At 39.6% G+C, this 18958-nt stretch overlaps 1 protein-coding gene across 1 annotated transcript in view; it reads left to right on the forward strand.

Annotated features, from left to right (window-relative positions):
• Nucleotides 1–18958, forward strand: part of COL25A1 (collagen type XXV alpha 1 chain) — a 192591-nt gene that overhangs the window by 114120 nt on the left and 59513 nt on the right. The window contains exons 15-20 of the mRNA XM_075066209.1: nt 8819–8881; nt 10250–10318; nt 11367–11411; nt 14616–14660; nt 16121–16198; nt 18757–18780. Coding sequence (XP_074922310.1) covers nt 8819–8881; nt 10250–10318; nt 11367–11411; nt 14616–14660; nt 16121–16198; nt 18757–18780 — 324 coding nt within the window. The remainder of the gene's footprint in view (nt 1–8818; nt 8882–10249; nt 10319–11366; nt 11412–14615; nt 14661–16120; nt 16199–18756; nt 18781–18958) is intronic.

Genomic DNA, 18958 nt, shown 5'->3' on the forward strand with positions numbered 1-18958 from the left:
CTCAGGGTATTAGAGAGACAAAGTGGGTGAGGTAATATCTATTGTTGGACCAACTTTTGTTGGCGAGAGAGATGAGCTTTCAAGCGTAAGCATTTCACTCACCAACAAAAGGAGGTCAAAGGTGTTAGCAAATTTTTAAAAAGTTGTCAGACTTTTTGGTACACTTTTTGTTTTAAAAGTTCAGTTTATTTGTGTATACATAGTTCTGACTGAGAAAGAAATTGTCATTAAAACGTTAATGATAAAAGCAAAGCCCTAGTTACACCTTTACAACCACATGTATACTACTTACCCACAGTTGTGGCATATATATTTAGTTTGTGTGTTATTCTAAGCAGCATATTTATATTATTTTAAAAATCCACATGCTATAGAAATATATTTCAGGCACCTGAAGCAGAGTAGACCTATTTAAAGTGTTAAGTGTTAAATAATTCTGTTGATCTGCATATGAACTGTGAGATGGTAAGTCAGTAAGTGGTTAGAAACCTACTGCTAATAAGTTGCAGTGTAAATCCTTCAACAAATTAATGGTGATTAAAATGCCATTAGCACAACAGGTGGTGTTTTCACCATTGGGGGCTGAAAACAAAGTACAAATTTGCACAGCTATAGCAAGGAAGATACCCACAGTAAATGGTGTTGCTCTTACCCTTAGCCTCTCAAATCAAAGTTTGTCTTCACTTCCTCCCATAAAAGTGAAACAGCCACTGAAGAATTTGTCTAGATAATAATCTTCATAAAAAAAGTGGACTGTCTTCAAAAAAAGTTTAACATAATTACAAGCTTCCCTATTGCTGAATCTGAAAGCCCTTTTAAGTATAAAATATTAGCTAAATATCTATCTAGCTTACATTCTGTTAGATGTCTGACAAACCATTTGTTTTAATGGACTAACACATTTTTTTCATTTTGATGTTCTGTGTTTACCTGATTAGCAGCTAAAATAATACTAACAAGGTTTGCGAAAAGTATCTTGGTAATTTGTCATTTGCCAAGACAGCAATTGCATGAACACTCATAGTAAAAACAAAGAGGCATGGATTATTGTTTCTGGTGGTTTGATGTGATCGCATTTAACCAAGTAAGAAATTTAAACTTGTCAGGCACTATACAGCCTTCACATGGACTCACAGACAGTCCCCTAGGGCACTCTGAACTATCTTGCCACCCAGGCAAGCTTTATGCTGTGATAGATGGTCATTTTACACCAAAGATCACAAAATATTCAGGTTACTCACAGTCCCAAAGGACCAGTCACTTACCCCAGGTCAATTTGCACCTTAGATCTCACACCACGGACAACACTTGTAGCCAAACCTCTAGTAAATTAATTAACAGTTTATTAACTGAGGCCATGTCAATACCACCACTTATGTCAGCAAAACATAACACTGCCCTGAGCAACATAAATTTTGCCGGCATAAGTTGTGCACAGCACTGTGTCAGCAGGAGAGCTTCTCCCACTGACATAGCTACCTCGGCTCCGTGTGCATGGTTTAATTGTGTCGACGTGAGAGCTTTCTCCCATCAGCATAGAGCAGCTACACGAGAGATCTTACAGACGCTCAGCTGCCTCAGTACAGCTGTGCCACTGTAAGGTCTCTAGTGTAGACATAGCCTAAGAAAAAGAAATGAGAGTTATTTGGTTGAAACAGGTAAACATATACACACACACACATGCACGAGTTGCAGTCTTAGGTTTCAGATGGTGTACTGAAATACGCCATCTGTATAAGTCCTTTAGGGCTAACTCAGGTTAATCCTGGAGATCTCTTGTTTATGTTTAGGAATCTTTGCCTCTTAGAGTCTGAACTGAGTAAAAAAGACCCTAATTCCTTCTGGCCATGAATTTTTATCCCCATCTGTCTAGAGGCCAAACTGATGAGATGAGTGCTTCTGCATGTTCCCCTCTTCATGGGTGTGCTGGGAGCAATCAACAAAAGTACAATAGCCCATTTGGATTCAACTGGTCTTCCTAATGGGCCACAGATAGCCCCTTCTCATGGGTGGAAACCAGTATTTCACTTGGTGATGTTTCTTTCTTGACTGAATTTATAGTTTCAGAGTGAACATTTGTACATGACAGAACAAACACTTCAATATTACCTTACTGCATGGGTTAGAGATATTATAAGTGAGATTAATGGACACAGCAATTTACAAGTATTTCATAAAGTCTAAACACATTGATACAAGTCTAATATCTATTTTAGCAATACTAACACACAGGTGAGTCAGACTGGTTTCCAGCTACGCATTTGATGGTGTTTGCTTGGGGCTTTGGGACCTTGGCATGAGCTGGCACCTGGTCTACCAGCATCAGCATAACAACAAATGATATGGGTCCTTTTGCATAATGGAAGTAATTAATGAACACAAAAATCTTAAGCTAAAATACAAACAAGCAATTCTCAGTGTTTTTTTTAAGCTCCCTGGCAGTACTAAATGTAGAGGAATTGCTGATCTTCTAGAAAATACCAATGACCAATCTCCTACCACAATCCTCCTGCCTGCCTAGCTTGTCACCTTCAATATTTCATGTTCTTGGACCCCCAGATCAGTTTCCTGCAGCCCGAGCTGCTACAGTAGATCCTTAGAGGATAAAACTTCTATTTGCTGTAAGAGACTGCGCCAGGTGTTTAGATAAGTCAAGGTTAAAGGTGATCTTGATTTTATAGACTGCAGTGTTCACTTCAGCATCTCAGGGTCTGAGAATCTGTGGGTTGTCTGGATGTTGGCATGACACTTATCTGCTACCTGATTGCAAGCTGAATTAGCTTATATCTAGAATTTGTTTCCAGGATTACAGTTCTTGTCTCCAGAACCTTATGCCTACTGATGCTGAAGTAAAGATGACTAAATGCAGATATGAGAGATACCTACTTCTTACTTAATCAGTGATGCAAGCTGAATTTAGTTTTTGAGGATACATTTTAAACAGAATAACACAAGAGCAAATACGATTAATCATCTCGGATGTCATTAACTCCAGTTTGGAGAGTCTATCTGAGCCCTTCATATGGGCCCCAGTTATGGGTAGAGTGATTGGCATGAGTGCTCTGCACTGGGGTGAATTTTTCACCTATCATATCTACTAGAAAAATCCTTTGCTAAACTAAAATAGATTAATGTGTATGACAGCAGGTACGGTAAATCCTAGTGCCATTATGTCCTTGCATTAAAGGATGCTGCATCCCACAGAAGTTAGAGCCTGATTCTCATCTCACTTAACCAGTGCAGATCAGAAATAACTGCTATGAAGTCAATAGTTATACCAGTATAAAAGATCTGTGCAAGTGTGATCAGAAGAATGGCTTCTGTGTCATGTCTGCACTATGGTCTAATCAAAATGATTTTCCCTTTTCCTCTGCATTGCAGGGGCATCAGTGTACGTTATTGAGATAAAACTGTTTGTTTTCATTACATTTCAGACATCAATAAGCCATTTGCTTTGTTATCCGAGCAGCGTAAATGATGATAAGACAGAACTCTGGCAGTATTAGCACTATACAGCAGATAGGATGAACGAATATTGTTTGCAGAACAAACGTTTCCTTTATGAGTAACTACAGAAAAACCAGGGAATGGGCTTCCTAGAGTTACCTGCACATATTGTGAATGGCACAAAAGTACTCTTTATGGATATTTTCTATCAGTGAACATGCTGTAGTTACACTGAAAAGCTGTCAGATGTCAGAGATACACAGCCAATATATAAATCATATTGTTAAATAATGATCTTTTTTAAACTTTCAAACTTAGTTCTGTTTGCAAATCACTCTTATCTTTGAACACTAAAGCTGTTGATTTGGTCATGCTCATTTCCTTGAAAATATATTATATTCCATTTGTACCTGATGCTTCCAGGAGATCCCTGGGGTTGTGCACCTCTCTACCACCTATCCTGTCTATGCTTGCCTAGGTCAGCTGCCCTGACACTGCCAGCTTCTGGCAACACAAGTGCTACCATCCAGGCCTCCACAGGCCATGCTCTCTGTACAGGTCAACAATAGGCACACTCCAACACCCGAGTCATCCAAGCATCTCCCTGGAGTGCCCTGCCCCTGATCCACTGGACACTCTCAGAATTCCCAGATCCTCTGTTCCCAAAGGAACAACACACCACAGCTTACCAGTTACACCATAGAACACAGCTTCGCTTAACACACAGCACTTAGATTTGTTTATTGAGAAAGCAAGTACAGTATAAGTTTCTGTAACAAAGAACAGGGATTCAATGGTAGCAACGAAAGGTTACATATAAAATGAAATCATAGCACACATATTAGAGCCTAAACTTAACTTCCAAGACAATGTCATTTCATACAGAGCAAAAGCTTATCCAGAGTCCTTCCAGGACATTAGAGCCAGGTGTGGTTGTGATCTTCCATTCATCAGGCAAGCACGCTGTCTTTTTGACTCCTCAGTGGAAAGATCCAGAGTTTGTCTGTGTCTCTTCAGTTTATGGCAAATTGCTGGCACTATTATGATGGGTCTCGCACTTTCTCTTCTTTGAGGGGGGTTCAGGGCGCCATTTCTTGCCCCTGAATTGGAATATTAATTGTCCCACTAGTGTCCTAGAGGAGGAGAGTGGAGAGGGAGGGACCTGGGCCCACTCTCTACTCCAGGTCCCACCCCAGGGGCCCTGAGGATAGTGGTGAACCATTTGAACTGACGGTTCCTTCCCCTGGGCTACTTCCCTCTCCTGCCCTTCAGCTTGTGGGGGGGTTTCCTGCCCTACCTTTGCACAAGCCAGCTGCCCCTTACCTAGGGCCTTGGACTTCTTAGCCCACCGCAGCACTTCTCCAAACTTTCCTCTGCTTCCCTTCAAACTGTTCTCTGCTCCAACACCAATCCTCTCAGCTCCAACTCCTCCAAACCGTTCTCTGCTCCAACACCAATCCTTTCTGCTCCAACTCCTCCAAACTGTTCTCTGCTCCAGCACCAATCCTCTCAGCTCCAACTCCTCCAAACCGTTCTTTGCTCCAACACCAATCCTCTCAGCTCCAACTCTCACACTGTCTGACTGGTTTTTATCAGGTGACTGACTGCAGGTGCTCTAATTGGCTTCAGGTGCTCTAATTAATCTATAGCAAACTTTCTTCCCTCTACAGGGAATAAGGCTCCCTTCTAACCCTCTCCTGCTGCCCTCTGGCCATGCTGTATCACCAGTTATAGCCCAAAAATCCATTGTCTTCACTTGCAAACAGGATAATCCTTCTGCTTCTGTTTTCCTGTCTAGGATCTCCCCCCAGAGACTTTGCAATCACTTGATAAGCATTTTGCTCAGACCATAAAATAGGTGTGACATATACAATAATCAATGTACATGTAGACAGATGGATAGATAAACATCTTCTGCCTGAAAAAAAACCTGTTTCTCACCTTTTGATGACCAGCCCCAAGTCACAGACCTTGAGAACATAATTATCAATGTATATATACATAACGGTTTTCATATTATCCACGCAAAAGATTTACAATTATTATGAGGCCCAGTGTGACACGGGCTTTCAGTAGAGACCTATGTTACACTCACTGGCAAAACAGTATGTAGATACCAGACCCATGGGATCCATGTAACTTTTATGCATCCCTGTGCCATCTGCCATTTGGCTCCAAGATCTCCCTGGGTCACAGTGCCTTTCCTGGTTTTAGTGCTTGAGTACAGAGAGATAACCATGCTCCAGCAATGATCTAGGAAGACTATAAGCACAGCTATGTTCATTTTTTTTTCTTCTCCTGCTTTGTGGCTCCTGGGAACTACAGTGATTAGATCAATCTTCCATTTTATCTATCTATCACTTCCCTCTTGGCTCAAGTACAGTAGCTTGGATGTGATTTATTTTCCCTCACTACCAGTATTTCATATCTGCCACTTCCCTCCAGGGCATAATGTGAGTTTGGAATTTGGCCCTCGTCTTTATACATTTCAGACATGTTTACACTAGACAAAAAGCTTAAGGTAAGGTACTTGGATCCCACTTTTTCCTTCATTTGAAGTTGCTCATAACTTTGTGAAGGTTGGACCCCACACTAAAGCTGAATCTGCTGAAACATTCAGAAGCGCCACCAGAAGCCAGATTGCTCTTCTGGAGAAGCAGAAATCTGTGAGAACATCTGCTGATGTCCTAATTCCTCCTTTTTTCTAGCTGCAGGAGTTTTTAGGGTATTTGTGAGTATCAGCCCAATCTCCACAGGAGGCCTTAAGATATGTGGGGAAGGATGGCAGCCACAAGGGGCCCTGGCAGGTGGCAGTACCGTAAAGTACGTGAACATGCATATATTTTTGAGTGCAACAAGTATTTTTTTCTCTTTAAAATGGCACAACAGGTATTTATAAACCTTATTTTTGTCTGTAAACTGTAGCCCCCTCACCCCAGCAGTATGCATCAGTGACATTATTACATTGAGAAATGTAGTACGGTATCACTGAAACAAGCTGAGGTGACATCATCCAGCAACATTAACAGATGTGGGCTTTTTTCTGAACATAAGAAAAAGTAAAAGACAAAAAGAATAATTCTATGAGCATATGATTTGCCAAACACACTACTATGTGTGCTCCAAAAGCAGTCATAGTAGGTGCCAGAATTCTGGCTGGCAGAAGGCCCATTCAGAGCTTCCCTGAACCCCCTTATGAGCACAAATAAGCCACTCAGATGGTCTGTATTTAGGGGTCATTCTCAGGTCAGGGTTATAGTTCTGTATCTATACCTCACCCCATGCCTTGCTCCAGAAGGAAGGTAGGAATATGATGGGCTGAGCTTTTCAGATAAAGAGAGAAAGTGGAGTCCTTTTATTTACGTTGATTTTTCGACTACACCTGTCTCAGGCCCAAGGATATAAGACAATTTATAGAAAACTTTTTTGATAAAATATTAAAGCAGGTCTTCATATAAGCCCTGCACTCTCAGATCATGGAAGTAAAACCACAGACCTCTTGCAATACCCTCCATGTTTTCTGGTACAAAGCACCTGTAGAGCAATCTCTCTCCAGGTTTCGGGGGGAAGCTGGGATTGCAGTGGAAAGATTTTGCTAGCACTCGGTTTACAGTGTAGGAGGTTTCTGGTATGAGCCTATGCACAATGCTCTGCCAGAATTCAACCCAAAAGCTTTGTATTAAAATCTTTGGATAACATTTCTAAGCCTGGCTACTGATAGAAAGAAGTTGGGTCATGGAATCAGTACTTGTTTCTTCCCCTAGAAATCATAATGAACAGGTCAAGTAATAAATCTGCCCAGCTAGCCAGGTTTGTGTTGGGGTGCTGTAAAATAATTTTGAGTTGTCAAGCTCCTTCCTAATTTTAAAATAAATTACTGAAATTCCATGGCTGTGGAGGGGAAGTGCTTTTTTTATTTGCTGTCATTAAAAGGGAATGCTTCCTTCCTCAATGAAAACCGGAAGGTTACTCTCACTGGTGTGCACTAACACAGTTACATTGCAAAGACAGCATGTGAGCTATAGGATTATTTTTATTGTTATAACATCCCCTCTAACCTCAGTAAGAAATACATGCTCCTGCATTATTTATTTCCTACTAATTTCCTCACTTCCCCTCTCTCTCTTTTTGTGCTTTAGCAGATATGCTGGCCTTTGTTTTGTACCACTGGTGGTACATTGATCAGTGATAGCAGTAATTTTCATATGGAAATATGCAAGAAGCCTCCCTGAGTTCATAACCCGCACTCTTTTTCTCACCAATGCAACATACATGTATTTCCATGCCGATAAGCAAGTTGATACTTCCCTTCATTTTCTAATTGGAATTAAATGTTATTCAGCCATATGTCTCCCTTTTCATATCAGTGTAAATTTATAAATGAGGAATTTGGATGTTTGTCATTCTAGGTATTTAAAATAGCAAATGTTTGTAATTTCTTTTAAATGAAGCCATTAACAATCTGCTGCTGAGAGGTGCTGTTCTTCCTCAACTCCCACTGACTTCAGGGGGGACTGAGGGTTCTCAGCACTCAGCAGAACCTGTCTGCATAGAAGCAAGTAGAATTTTCATGCTTAGATTCAGGAGATACCACTGAAACTGATATGTGAACATGTTTTGTTAAGAGTGATTGTTAGCTCAGTAGTACTTTGGCCACCTGCACTCATGATGGCTTGATTCAGATTCATGGGGAGAATATATTGCTAGGAACCATGAGGCCTCATTCAGGAAGATCCCATAAGGAAAAACATATAGTTTGTCCCTTACAGACCATACAGAGTTATTTAAAGCTTTGTGCTGCAGTGTAGTTGCTAATCTAGGATGTGGTTGTCACAGCTGTTACTTAGACGTGCAGTGGAGTCAGAGGGGATAAGACCCTCCTTACTCCCTACACATCTGTGCTCAGATTGCGACTGACCATGGTGGGAGAGAGCGGAGGCTACTTACCTGTTGTTCTGCTCTGCAAACAAATGCGCAGGAAGGGTACAGGGAATGAAAGGAACCCTAGTTCTCAACCCCATCTACTCCCTGAATCCACCATGATGTTAGTCTTGCCGTGGTAGATTTTTGTTTGATACATTGCAGCATAATATAGGGCCATGTTAACAGTTCTTAGCTTCATAAAAACAAGATTTGCAGCTTTCCAGTTTATTTGTTTTTCTCACACTACATGAAGCTTTGCTCCAGGAACTATGCTATTGGAAATAATCCCTGATTAATTAGTCATCCCTAATTAATCTCTCTATAGTTGTTGGATCACATCTGGAAAGCCCTGAGTGATTGGGGAAAATACTATTAAAAGTAAACTGATTTTATTGTAATACATTTCTATTAAATGAAGAATAATTTAATATGCTCTCATCTGTTAAAGGGTGAACCAGGTTTCATTGGCCCACAGGGAGAACCTGGATTACCAGGGTTACCAGGAACAAAGGTAAGTTTAGCTTCTCCCATATACTCACACATACTATAATGAGTTTCTTCATGTTAATGACCAAAAAAAATGTTAAAGTGAAGTTGAGGGTCTATAATCAGGCATTTAAGGATGAAAATCCTTATAAGAATATGGTACTTATAAAAAACTGCCAAGAAGTTTAGAGATCAGGTTAAAACTTTAACCTTTGGAAATGTTAAAATTCATGCTTTCGGTACCCAGGTTACTTTAAATTTACCCTGCAGTGTACCCTGAAGAAATCAGAAAGTCAGACTACTTAACCATTCATAGCCATCTTAAGCTCCTTAGCTGCCTTAGTCAATGTAGCTTCTTTAAATCTACCAAAAGCCTAAATTAGGCCATGAGAGCCAACATGCCAGTATGGACAATCTATCTTAATAACTTCTAAGAAATGGACTCCAAGCAATGAAACTTTGATCCTGTGCACTAGATCTTGTATATATAAATCCATTAAACATTGTTCTTTCTCTCTCCTTCTGTCAGTTCTTTTGCAACTGAGTGGGAAATAAAGTTAAAAGAATTTTTGAAGTCTTGTGGACTCATCTATTGAGAGTCAAATTTTGTGAACCTATTGTCCCATTCACTTCAGATTTGGAAGGAAAAAATGGAACTCCAGACCAATTCTGAAGCCAACTTTCCATTTTTAAAATGTTGTATGTATTTTAAGGTAATACTGGAGAATGCAAAACAAGCGTTGAATGGAAAGTTTCAACCTTAACTATGAAGTGGTGCTGTTCTGTCCATTTCTACAAGAGGACACGATTTGTTCCTAGGCTGCTAGAGTCTCTAATTGCTTCATTAGCCATCCCCACCCCTTACATGCAGCCCCAACTCAGTGTTCTACACCTCTATTACTTCTAGATGTGACTACTACAATGAACTTTACCTTGGGCGAAGTGTGAAAAGCACTCCACAGCTCTCACTTGTGCAGAATGCTAGGGTGAACCAGCAAAAGTGGTTTGTTTGCTGCACTGGCTGACAATACACTCATTTAGAACACTGGAACTAACTCACTCAAGGGTTATGAGAATGGAAGTAAGAGGCAGCACTACCTTTACTTTGCTCCCTTCTGTCTATAGCTTATTCTGGTCTTCTGTTACATACTATTTCTCAGAAAATATAGTCTTGTTCAACAGAAAATGACTCAGATTAAGTTACAGAAAACATCCACTTCTGCTTTCAGGAATGCTGTAAATTTACCTAGGAAAAATATTCTCCATCCCATTAGAGCTCTCAGATGGACTTAAAAGTACATACTATTTAGTTTTTCTGAACTGACTTTGTACTATACTAAAGGTTGCCGTGGTTTGTGATGCGTACATACATGTGTGTTGTAATCTTTGACAGGGTGAAAGAGGAGAAGCAGGGCCTCCTGGAAAGGGTGAGCGAGGTGAACCTGGAGTTCCTGGGCCAAAGGTGAGTCTGGTTTAACACTGGCAATGTTTTGTTAGTTTTATAGATATAAATATTCAATAACTGCTTCAAGTAACCAGAACAAAACTTTGAAAGTGAGCTTTAAAGGAGAACATGGTAAATTCATCCCTGTACCCTGCTACTACTCGGGCAGTTCGCCTCTGCCACCATGGCTACACTGCTATTTTTAGTGTGTTAGATCATCACAGCTAGTGTGTGGACATCTGCCCGAGCTGGAAATTATACCTCCAGCAGCAGTGTAGAGATACTCACAGTTTAGTCCAGAAGCCAGAGGTAGCATAGTGTTCACAACTGCAGAATTAGGCCCTAAGTGGAATCCATTATTTGGACTGGAGGAGACAGATCCTCAGATGGTATAAATTGTGATGGAGCTATGGCAACTGACAAAGGTGAAGTTCTGCCCTGATGTGTCTATAAGCACCCTAGTTTGAGCTGTTCGAACACTGTGACCTTTCAAGTTCAGAGAAAATCCATTCTGCTTCTTGTTTTCTAAGAAAAAATAAAGAAATAACCCTAAATACATTTTAATATCTTCCGAGCATTTTCTACTGCGTTGGTGTTTGAGTTTTCTACTCTTGGCATATCTTGAAATGGTAGTCTGGCTTCTCTGTCAGGTAGATCTTTATTCATCTATACTTCCTGGGAAAACTATTGTGGTAACACTTTATTTTAGCAGTACTATTCTGTAAACACTAATCACTTCTCAGTTCTTGAAGGGCCTAACAGTACAGTGGGCACCCCCTGCAAGCCAGAATTATTTGTGCCAGCCTCTGCAAGAATCAATAAGAGAATACTTGGTGAAAGTCCTGTGGAAGAAGGGAACCAATAGTGTGTGCACATCGATACTAAATAATTCGTTATTCTGGATGCTATTAAACTCAGTACTAGATGGATTCATGAGGTTGTGCATAGAAAATAAAGTGTTTCCACTGCTCTCTACTATTACTAGCCAGAACTAATCTCTTTTCCTCTCCCCTTTCCTTTCTCTCTCATTTTTCTTCTGTCCATCTTTTATGTCTTCCTCACACAGGGGAAATCAGGCGAATCTGGAACTAGAGGCCCAAAGGGGTCAAAGGTCAGTGTCAGCTGAATTGCCCTTTTGGTGTAATGTGAAGATTTTCAGGGCAAATTATTAGTAATATCTCATTGACTTTGATTTAGAAAGAAATGATAACTGATCCTGCAGTCTTCATACAAGCAAAACTCCCACAGGTTTCATTGGACTTCTTAACTGTAAGGTCTGCAGAATCAAGCGCTATATATTTTGTATGCCATGATTGTGCTCTTTCTTCCTTTCTTGTAACATCTTAAAATGATTAGTCTCTTTATTGTCTGTTCTCTTTTTCCATGTACCTACTTTCTTTCTCTCTGTTTGATGGTTGTGTTCTAATCCATTTTCTTTGAGATGGGAGGAAAGAGCTGTTAAACTTGGTACTTTCCACATTTTGCTGATCCAATAACCATTGAAAAGTATTTGATTTAAATATAATTTCTTATTGTCATTCTGCTGATCTTTTGTGGGGGTTTGTGGCTATTTATTTTGAATCTTGGGCAATGAGATGTACCAGGCTTGGGTCTCTCAGATTCGTCTTCTAGATAGTTGAAAAACTGCAATGGACCTTGACAAAAAGTTAAAGCTTCTATACCAAAGTGTACACAAAAGCAGTGACAGTAAAAATTTTCAATGGATTTGCAATATTTTTTGCAAAATCTTATGCTTACTGGTGTCTGCCAGTTTATACTATGGGGTCCACACAAAATAAACTGGAATATTTATTCTTTTGTTTAACTAAATCACTTTGAGAAAACAATCATTTCTACATTGCTTGCAACGTTGACCCTGAATTGGCAGTATATCTCCATTTGGCAAAACACATAAGCACACAGTTAAAGTTAAGTAAGTACTTCAGTCCCATTGACTTCATAAAGTTAAGCATATGCTCATAGTGAATAATACAATGTAAAAAGTAGTTCACAGAACCAAGGTGATGTAAATAACAATTAAAGACTCCTGATTTCTTTTCTTCCTTGTGCTGAGGCACTTGGTCTCCACTGGAATGTTATTCACATAATAATGTGGTTTTTTAGGTCTTGTCTACACAACAGAGTTAGGTTGATGTAACTCTGGAAGTGTCTACACTTAAATTTTGCTCCCACTGATGTAACTCGCCTGCTACACCAACTTAATAACACCATCTCCATGAGCCATATAGAGTCAAGGTCAATGTAGTTAGGTCGACACAGTGTGAGTGTAGAACTCATTGCTTTTCATGACTGTTACTGGCTTTCAGAGGCAATCCCACAATCAATACAAGCACTCCTGTTGAGAACATGCACCACCAACACAAGAAGCAAAGTGTAGACACACACAGGGAATGTAATTACTGTGGCAGCTGTATGCCAACGTAAGCTAGGTCAACTTAACTTTGTAGTGTAGACCTGGCCTTAGTGCCTGATCCTACACCAAGTCAATGGAATTTTCACCACTAAATTCAGTGTGTGCAGGATTAAGTCTTAGTAGCACTTTTCACCCATAGGTTGTAAGCATTTGCTTTCACAAAAGGGAGCCCTTGGGAGGGTGAGAGGTTGATGAAGGGTTTAGCCTATCGAGAGAGAGAGAGATAAAAAGCACTCTCTATTTCTGAGACCTCCATCATTGTAGTATCTGATCATCTCCCAGATATTCTGGTGTGTATCCAGACAACATTGCAATGAGGTAGAGAACTATTATATTTATTTCACAGAAAAACCACAGACAACCAGATTTTCAAAGGTATTGAGGCACCTAAAGATGCAGATAGGTGCACAATGGGATTTTCAAAAATCCCTGAGCAGATTAGTCACCTAATGGGATTTAGGCACCTGAGCACTTTTGAACATCTATCTAGGGACCTGTCTGCTTTTTTATGCATCTGAATACCTTTGGAAATCTGGCCCAGAGAGGCTAAGTGACTGCCCAGAATTACGCAGGAACTATGTGGCAGAACTGGGAAATGAACTGAGATTTTTAAGCAATACGCCGGTGCCATAGCCACAGGTCCACCAGTCTTCTCTCACTGCAGAGAAGACAGATGGAAGCAATGTTAGTATCTCCTCCCACTATGCACCTCTCTTTTTTCTCATATGCACCCTTCTCTTATCATTATTAAATTAATAATCCTCATTCATACCAGTATCACAAAAGCAAGTATAGATCCAAACAAGAGTAAGAGTACCAGTATTTAATTGAATTTACTGACAATACTGCCAAACACTAAAGCTTGCTGTGAAAGTGGCCGTGAATGTGAAATAAGTCCCAGGTATAAGATTTCAGGATATGAAGACAAGGACTACTCACAAAGTTTGCCCTTACGGATGAAGTTTTCTCCACCCCTCTGAGCTTTAGTGACAGCCAGGAGGAAAAGGATGAGAGTGAGATGATAAAGATCTTTATTCCATCTGAGATACTAGGGCAAAGACATCATTAAATGCTGGCAACGATGATGTGGTGGTAAGAGAAGCAATGTCTGAGGAAAGAAGTTCTGCAGCCCCAATGAGAGTAGTGAGCACAGAAGGAAATGCATGTGCAGTTTGAAAAGTCCCTTTTGAAGAAGTTGCGTGGCAATTGCAGAAGGTGTATCTATACAGCAGTTAAACACCTGGGTATGTCTACACCCGTGGCTGGTCCGTGTCAGCTGGCTCAGGCTCACAGAACTTGGGCTATGGGGCTGTAAAATTGCAGTGTAGAAATTTGGACCCTGGGACCATGTGAGGGGGGAGGGTCCCAAAACTCAGGCTCCAGCCTGAGCCCAAAGATTTACACTATAATTTTACAGTCCTGGAGCCCACGCCCCTTGAGTCTGAGTCGGTGACACAGATCAGCCGCAAGTGTAGACATACCATGAGTGACTTACCCCTTGATCTTCCTTGTGAAGCTTCTGATAGTGGGGTATCCAGGCCATCAAGAATGGAGAAGTTGTCTAATTTTCAGTCTGCCTTTTATTTGATCCTTTGTTATTTCTTAAGCTACCCCGGTAACGTATTATATAGTAAATGCTACACACAAAGAGCCAAACTCTTCTCAGCTGCAACAGTCTCAATCCTCACACTCCATTAACTTCAGTGGATTTATCCCTATGTAACTAAAACCCATATTCTATTTGTTTTTAAACCCATGTCAAGTTTTTTTATTTTGTTTTTAAAAATAAAGTATATGCTTGACTTGGAGAGTAATAAAAATATTTAAACTATTGAACAGATTGTTTATCTTTGTTTGCTTACAAATATTACTTTTCCATAGGGTGATCCTGGAGACGAAGGTGATTCAGGAGCAATAGGTCCTAGGGTAAGTGTACTTCATTTTAACCCAGGGCTTTGGAGCTGTGCTGTGGCTCCGGAGCAAGCTCCAGGCAAAAACCTGCAGCTCCGCTGCTCCGGAACTGCTCCGCCCTTCAGCTGTGGGCTCTTCTCCAAAGCCTTGTTTTAACCTGTCCAATGGAAATCTCAATTGTTACTTGTAGGCCAAGACAGCAACTACAGTTGAAAGCGAGTTAGCACGAGCCAAGGTTAAACATGATTTTTACTAACATGGTTGTGTCATGAAGAGGGTTTCTAACTGGAGTTCAGTGTCAACAGAGAAAGCTATGTTATAAATCATACTCTAGATGCCTAGAAGATTAGTAATATCTTTTACTGGACCGCCTTCTGGTGGTGAGAGAGACATGCTTCTGAGCTCTGTGTAAGCTCACCCACCTTGTCTCTCTAGTATCCTGGAATCGACACAGCTACAACAACACTGCATAGAAGATGTCGTCTTTCAGTGTTGTTTGACTAATATTTGCCCTGCTGTAGCAGTCACTTGATTTTCAGGTGAAGTTTAAAGTGTTGGTATGGATCTATCCTATAAAATCCTAAATTGTCTGGATCCCACCCATCTGGAAAATCCCCTCCCCCCAGGCTTTCTCTAAGGAAGGACGAGAGTAAATTGGGAAGCTGACTGAGAGGATAGGGAGATTCTGAATTGAAAGATGTTGTTTGAGGTTTGCAAAATTTCATAGGCACGGTCTGGTTTTTCACTTGAATGATCCAAGAGTGTAGGCCTGACACAGCACCTTCCGTCAGTGGTTTATCTAAATGGTTTTATGTATTGGTGTTACCTGTTGGAGCACAATTCACTATGTTATGATTTACTTATTCATATTTATCTTTTTAAAAATGTTTGTTCCTCTTAAAACAACCTTTGGTTTTAGGATAACTTTTGCAGACTGTGTTTTATTGAAAATGCTATAAAGTGTTAAAATATACTGTACTGTGCTCTAGAAAAAGGTTCAGGAAACAAATGTGAATGAATAAATAGTGCAAGTGTCAGAAAACAACCCCATCTCTACACTAGGTCATGGAAACCATACAAAAAACATGCTTATGATAGTTGTGTTTAAACAGTATTGTTGCTAGCACAGGCTCAGCTGCAGTGTGAAAGAGGCTTGGGTCAATATTTCTTTTCTGAAAACCTCTTTAATTAAAATATAAAAATATGAGAAAGAAACTAATGAGTTTTGGGGCCCAAAGGGAGACACAAGATTCAAATCTAAACTTTACATCTGGTTCTCATCTTTATCATGGGCCAACCAAAACCTGGATCTTAACAACCCTTAACTTTTCAGCTCAGGGAGATCTTGCAAACAAATGCTGACTATAGAATAAAACAGTCTCAGACAGACTAAACGAGACTAGGATAGAACAATCAGTCACTAAGAGTTTGTGTGCTTGATTCGAATAATGTAGTGTTTGGGGGGTATGTTACAGGGTCCACCTGGACAAAAGGGAGACCAAGGTGCAACAGAGATTATTGACTACAATGGCAATATCCATGAAGCTCTGCAGGTATGTGAGCATAAAGAAGCTCAAATGAATCAATATAGGAAAAACAGCTCTTTGGCATAATTATATTTTTCTTTTGCATAGGACATGAAATTACTGCACCATAGTATCTTATAGATTTGCTAGAAATATTAATTAGGAATCTCCTGTGCTTGGAAGCTAGATTTTCTTTTTGGTATTACACAAAGAGTTTCCTTGATACAGTGATGAGGGAATTAGGTGTATTTATCTCCTGGACTGTATTGACATCATCTGATGAGGCCAGAACTGATTCATTGCTGGCTCGACAGCTGTTAGTGCTAAATCCATCTAATAAACCACTTACACAGATCCCACAGAACTGTCTGCTTTTCAGTTCAAGTAGAATAATATTGACCATCTTTCTTTGTCTTTTTCTTTTTCTTCTCCTCCTCCTCTTACTCTTTCCACAAAATGTAAAGAGCAGAAACTTTGAGGTTTGGAAACTAACTCACTTGACTCCATTAGCAACCTGTGGATTCAATCAGCATCTTGAATTAGGCTCCTTAGCAGTAAATATACACCTCTACCCCGATATTACGCGACCGATATAACACGAATTTAGATATAACGCAGTAAAGCAGCACTCCAGGGGAGAGGGGCTGCATGCTCCGGCAGATCAAAGCAAGTTCGATATAACGTGGCTTCACCTATAATGCAGTAAAATGTTTTGGCTCCCAAGTACAGCATTATATCGGGGTAGAGGTGTATTAAATACAGTAGCATTGGTGGCCTTATTTACTCAGCTCTAGAAAAATAAATGTTTTACAAAAAGGGTGAGTGAATGTTCACATGAAAGCCAAGTGTACCAAGGTGACTTGCAAGCTATGAGAACAGTATTTGGTGGTCTTGCTTACTACCAATTCAGTCCTATGAGATGACAAGCACTCACCCGCAATTTTTATTGTGCCAAATTCTTGGAGGTTCTGGGACTTGCAACTCCTGTTGAAGTTAATAGGAATTTTCAGTATTCAGGGAGTGCTCAGTACCTCTCAGAATATAAGTAGAAGTTGACAGAGTTCACAGGATCCAGTGCCTCTGTCTGAATTTTTATACAATTTGGGAAGACATCATAAAGCAACCTAGAGGACTAAGACCGATTTACAGTTGCTCGAGTTCGTGCCTTCTATTCCATTTCATGTGTCACTGGAGAATCACAGATCTTAGTCCATCAACACAGAAAACTGTGATATAGAAATTATCACCACAGTTCAAGCAAGAACCCTGCAGTTTATGTATCTTTGACTTAGAGAACCAGACACAAAATACATAAGTGAATCTCTCTTTGGGTCTGTTCCTAGTCCTCACACAGGCAAAAGTGAATAGCTGAAGTGGAAATTTTACCTTTGGAGGAACTGCAGGATCAGGTGCTTTATGTATTAAAATTTTAAATATATAGTTAAAAATGAACACTGAATATTAAATTAAATATATAGCTTGAAATGAATGTGAAAACTGTAAATTACTGCATTTGGCATAATTAATTTAGTTACTTGTCCTGTAAATTAGCAGAATTGAATTTTTCTTCTATTTTAAAACTCTTTAAATACTTCCATATATAGAGTGAATGCAAATGCACCACTGTATAAAATGCCGTCTGCTAGAGATTTCGGTTCCAAAGTTAGCTTGTATTGATATGATTCTAGTTTTATAAAAAAAATATTCTTTATTGTGCAATTCTCTTAAAATAGTGTATGATTATATGCCTATTAAACTGAACAAGACTAAATCTTATATTTAGATAGATGCATTAGATGTGTAAGCATCTTTATTGGCACATAGTAAAACTATTTTCATGACTAAATACTGCCTGCCTTATTTGTGCAAGTGGTTACATTGCTGTCAATGAAAAAACCTGTGTGAGTAAGTTAAGCACAATTCAGCCCTGTGTTTAATCAATACAGCCAAGTTATTTCGTATTGCCTTTTTTGAGAATTTTCACTCCTTTTTGTTTGCTCTATCTTCTTTGAAACACAAAAAAACCTATCTAACTATTTTGCCTTTTTCCATTACAAAAAAACCGATCTGGCCCTTCTCCAAATGTTTTAAATGGACCTGAAGTTAACATGGCTGATATTGTGGATCAGCAACTTGGTTTGTGCACTGTTACAACTACTAGCATCACAGCTCTGGGAATTGTATTTGTTAGTGACACAGAACCAGCAGAGACCTCAAAATATTGGGGAAAATATCAGCTCTTAGAACAGGAGAGGTGCGGAAGATTAGTATATAGATACATATAGGAGCCAAAAGTTTTCCTCCATCAAATTCTACTGTTGTTAAGATACATCTTATTTGGTCCTGAAAATTTTATGTAGTTTTCACTTATATAAAACTCCCATGAAAGTTAATGGGGGTAAACCACTGATACCAAGTGCAAGATTGGGCCTTGATGACTGTGTACTTTTAACTTCAGCTCTCTTAGATACAGATCTCCCAGATGCAGCACAGATTCTGTGAAGTTCATTATTAAACAAGTGAAATATTTTATTTCAGTATTCACATCTGATACATTGTCTTTTGTTAATATATTTTGCCAACAGAGGATTACCACCCTAACTGTCACGGTAATTCCTACTGCATGACTTATTGTGATTTGTTGCTATTTTATTCTATATAGTTGCATGTTCATAATTCTGCTGTTTTAGGATGTATCTTTGTTCATCTAATGTTGACCCTGTTCATCATCATGTATGTCTGTTCACTAAATTTTTCCTTACGATGAACATATTGTTGAAAACTAGG

Source organism: Chelonoidis abingdonii, chromosome 5 (genome assembly GCF_003597395.2).
Source record: "Chelonoidis abingdonii isolate Lonesome George chromosome 5, CheloAbing_2.0, whole genome shotgun sequence".
Lineage (NCBI taxonomy): Eukaryota > Metazoa > Chordata > Testudines > Testudinidae > Chelonoidis > Chelonoidis abingdonii.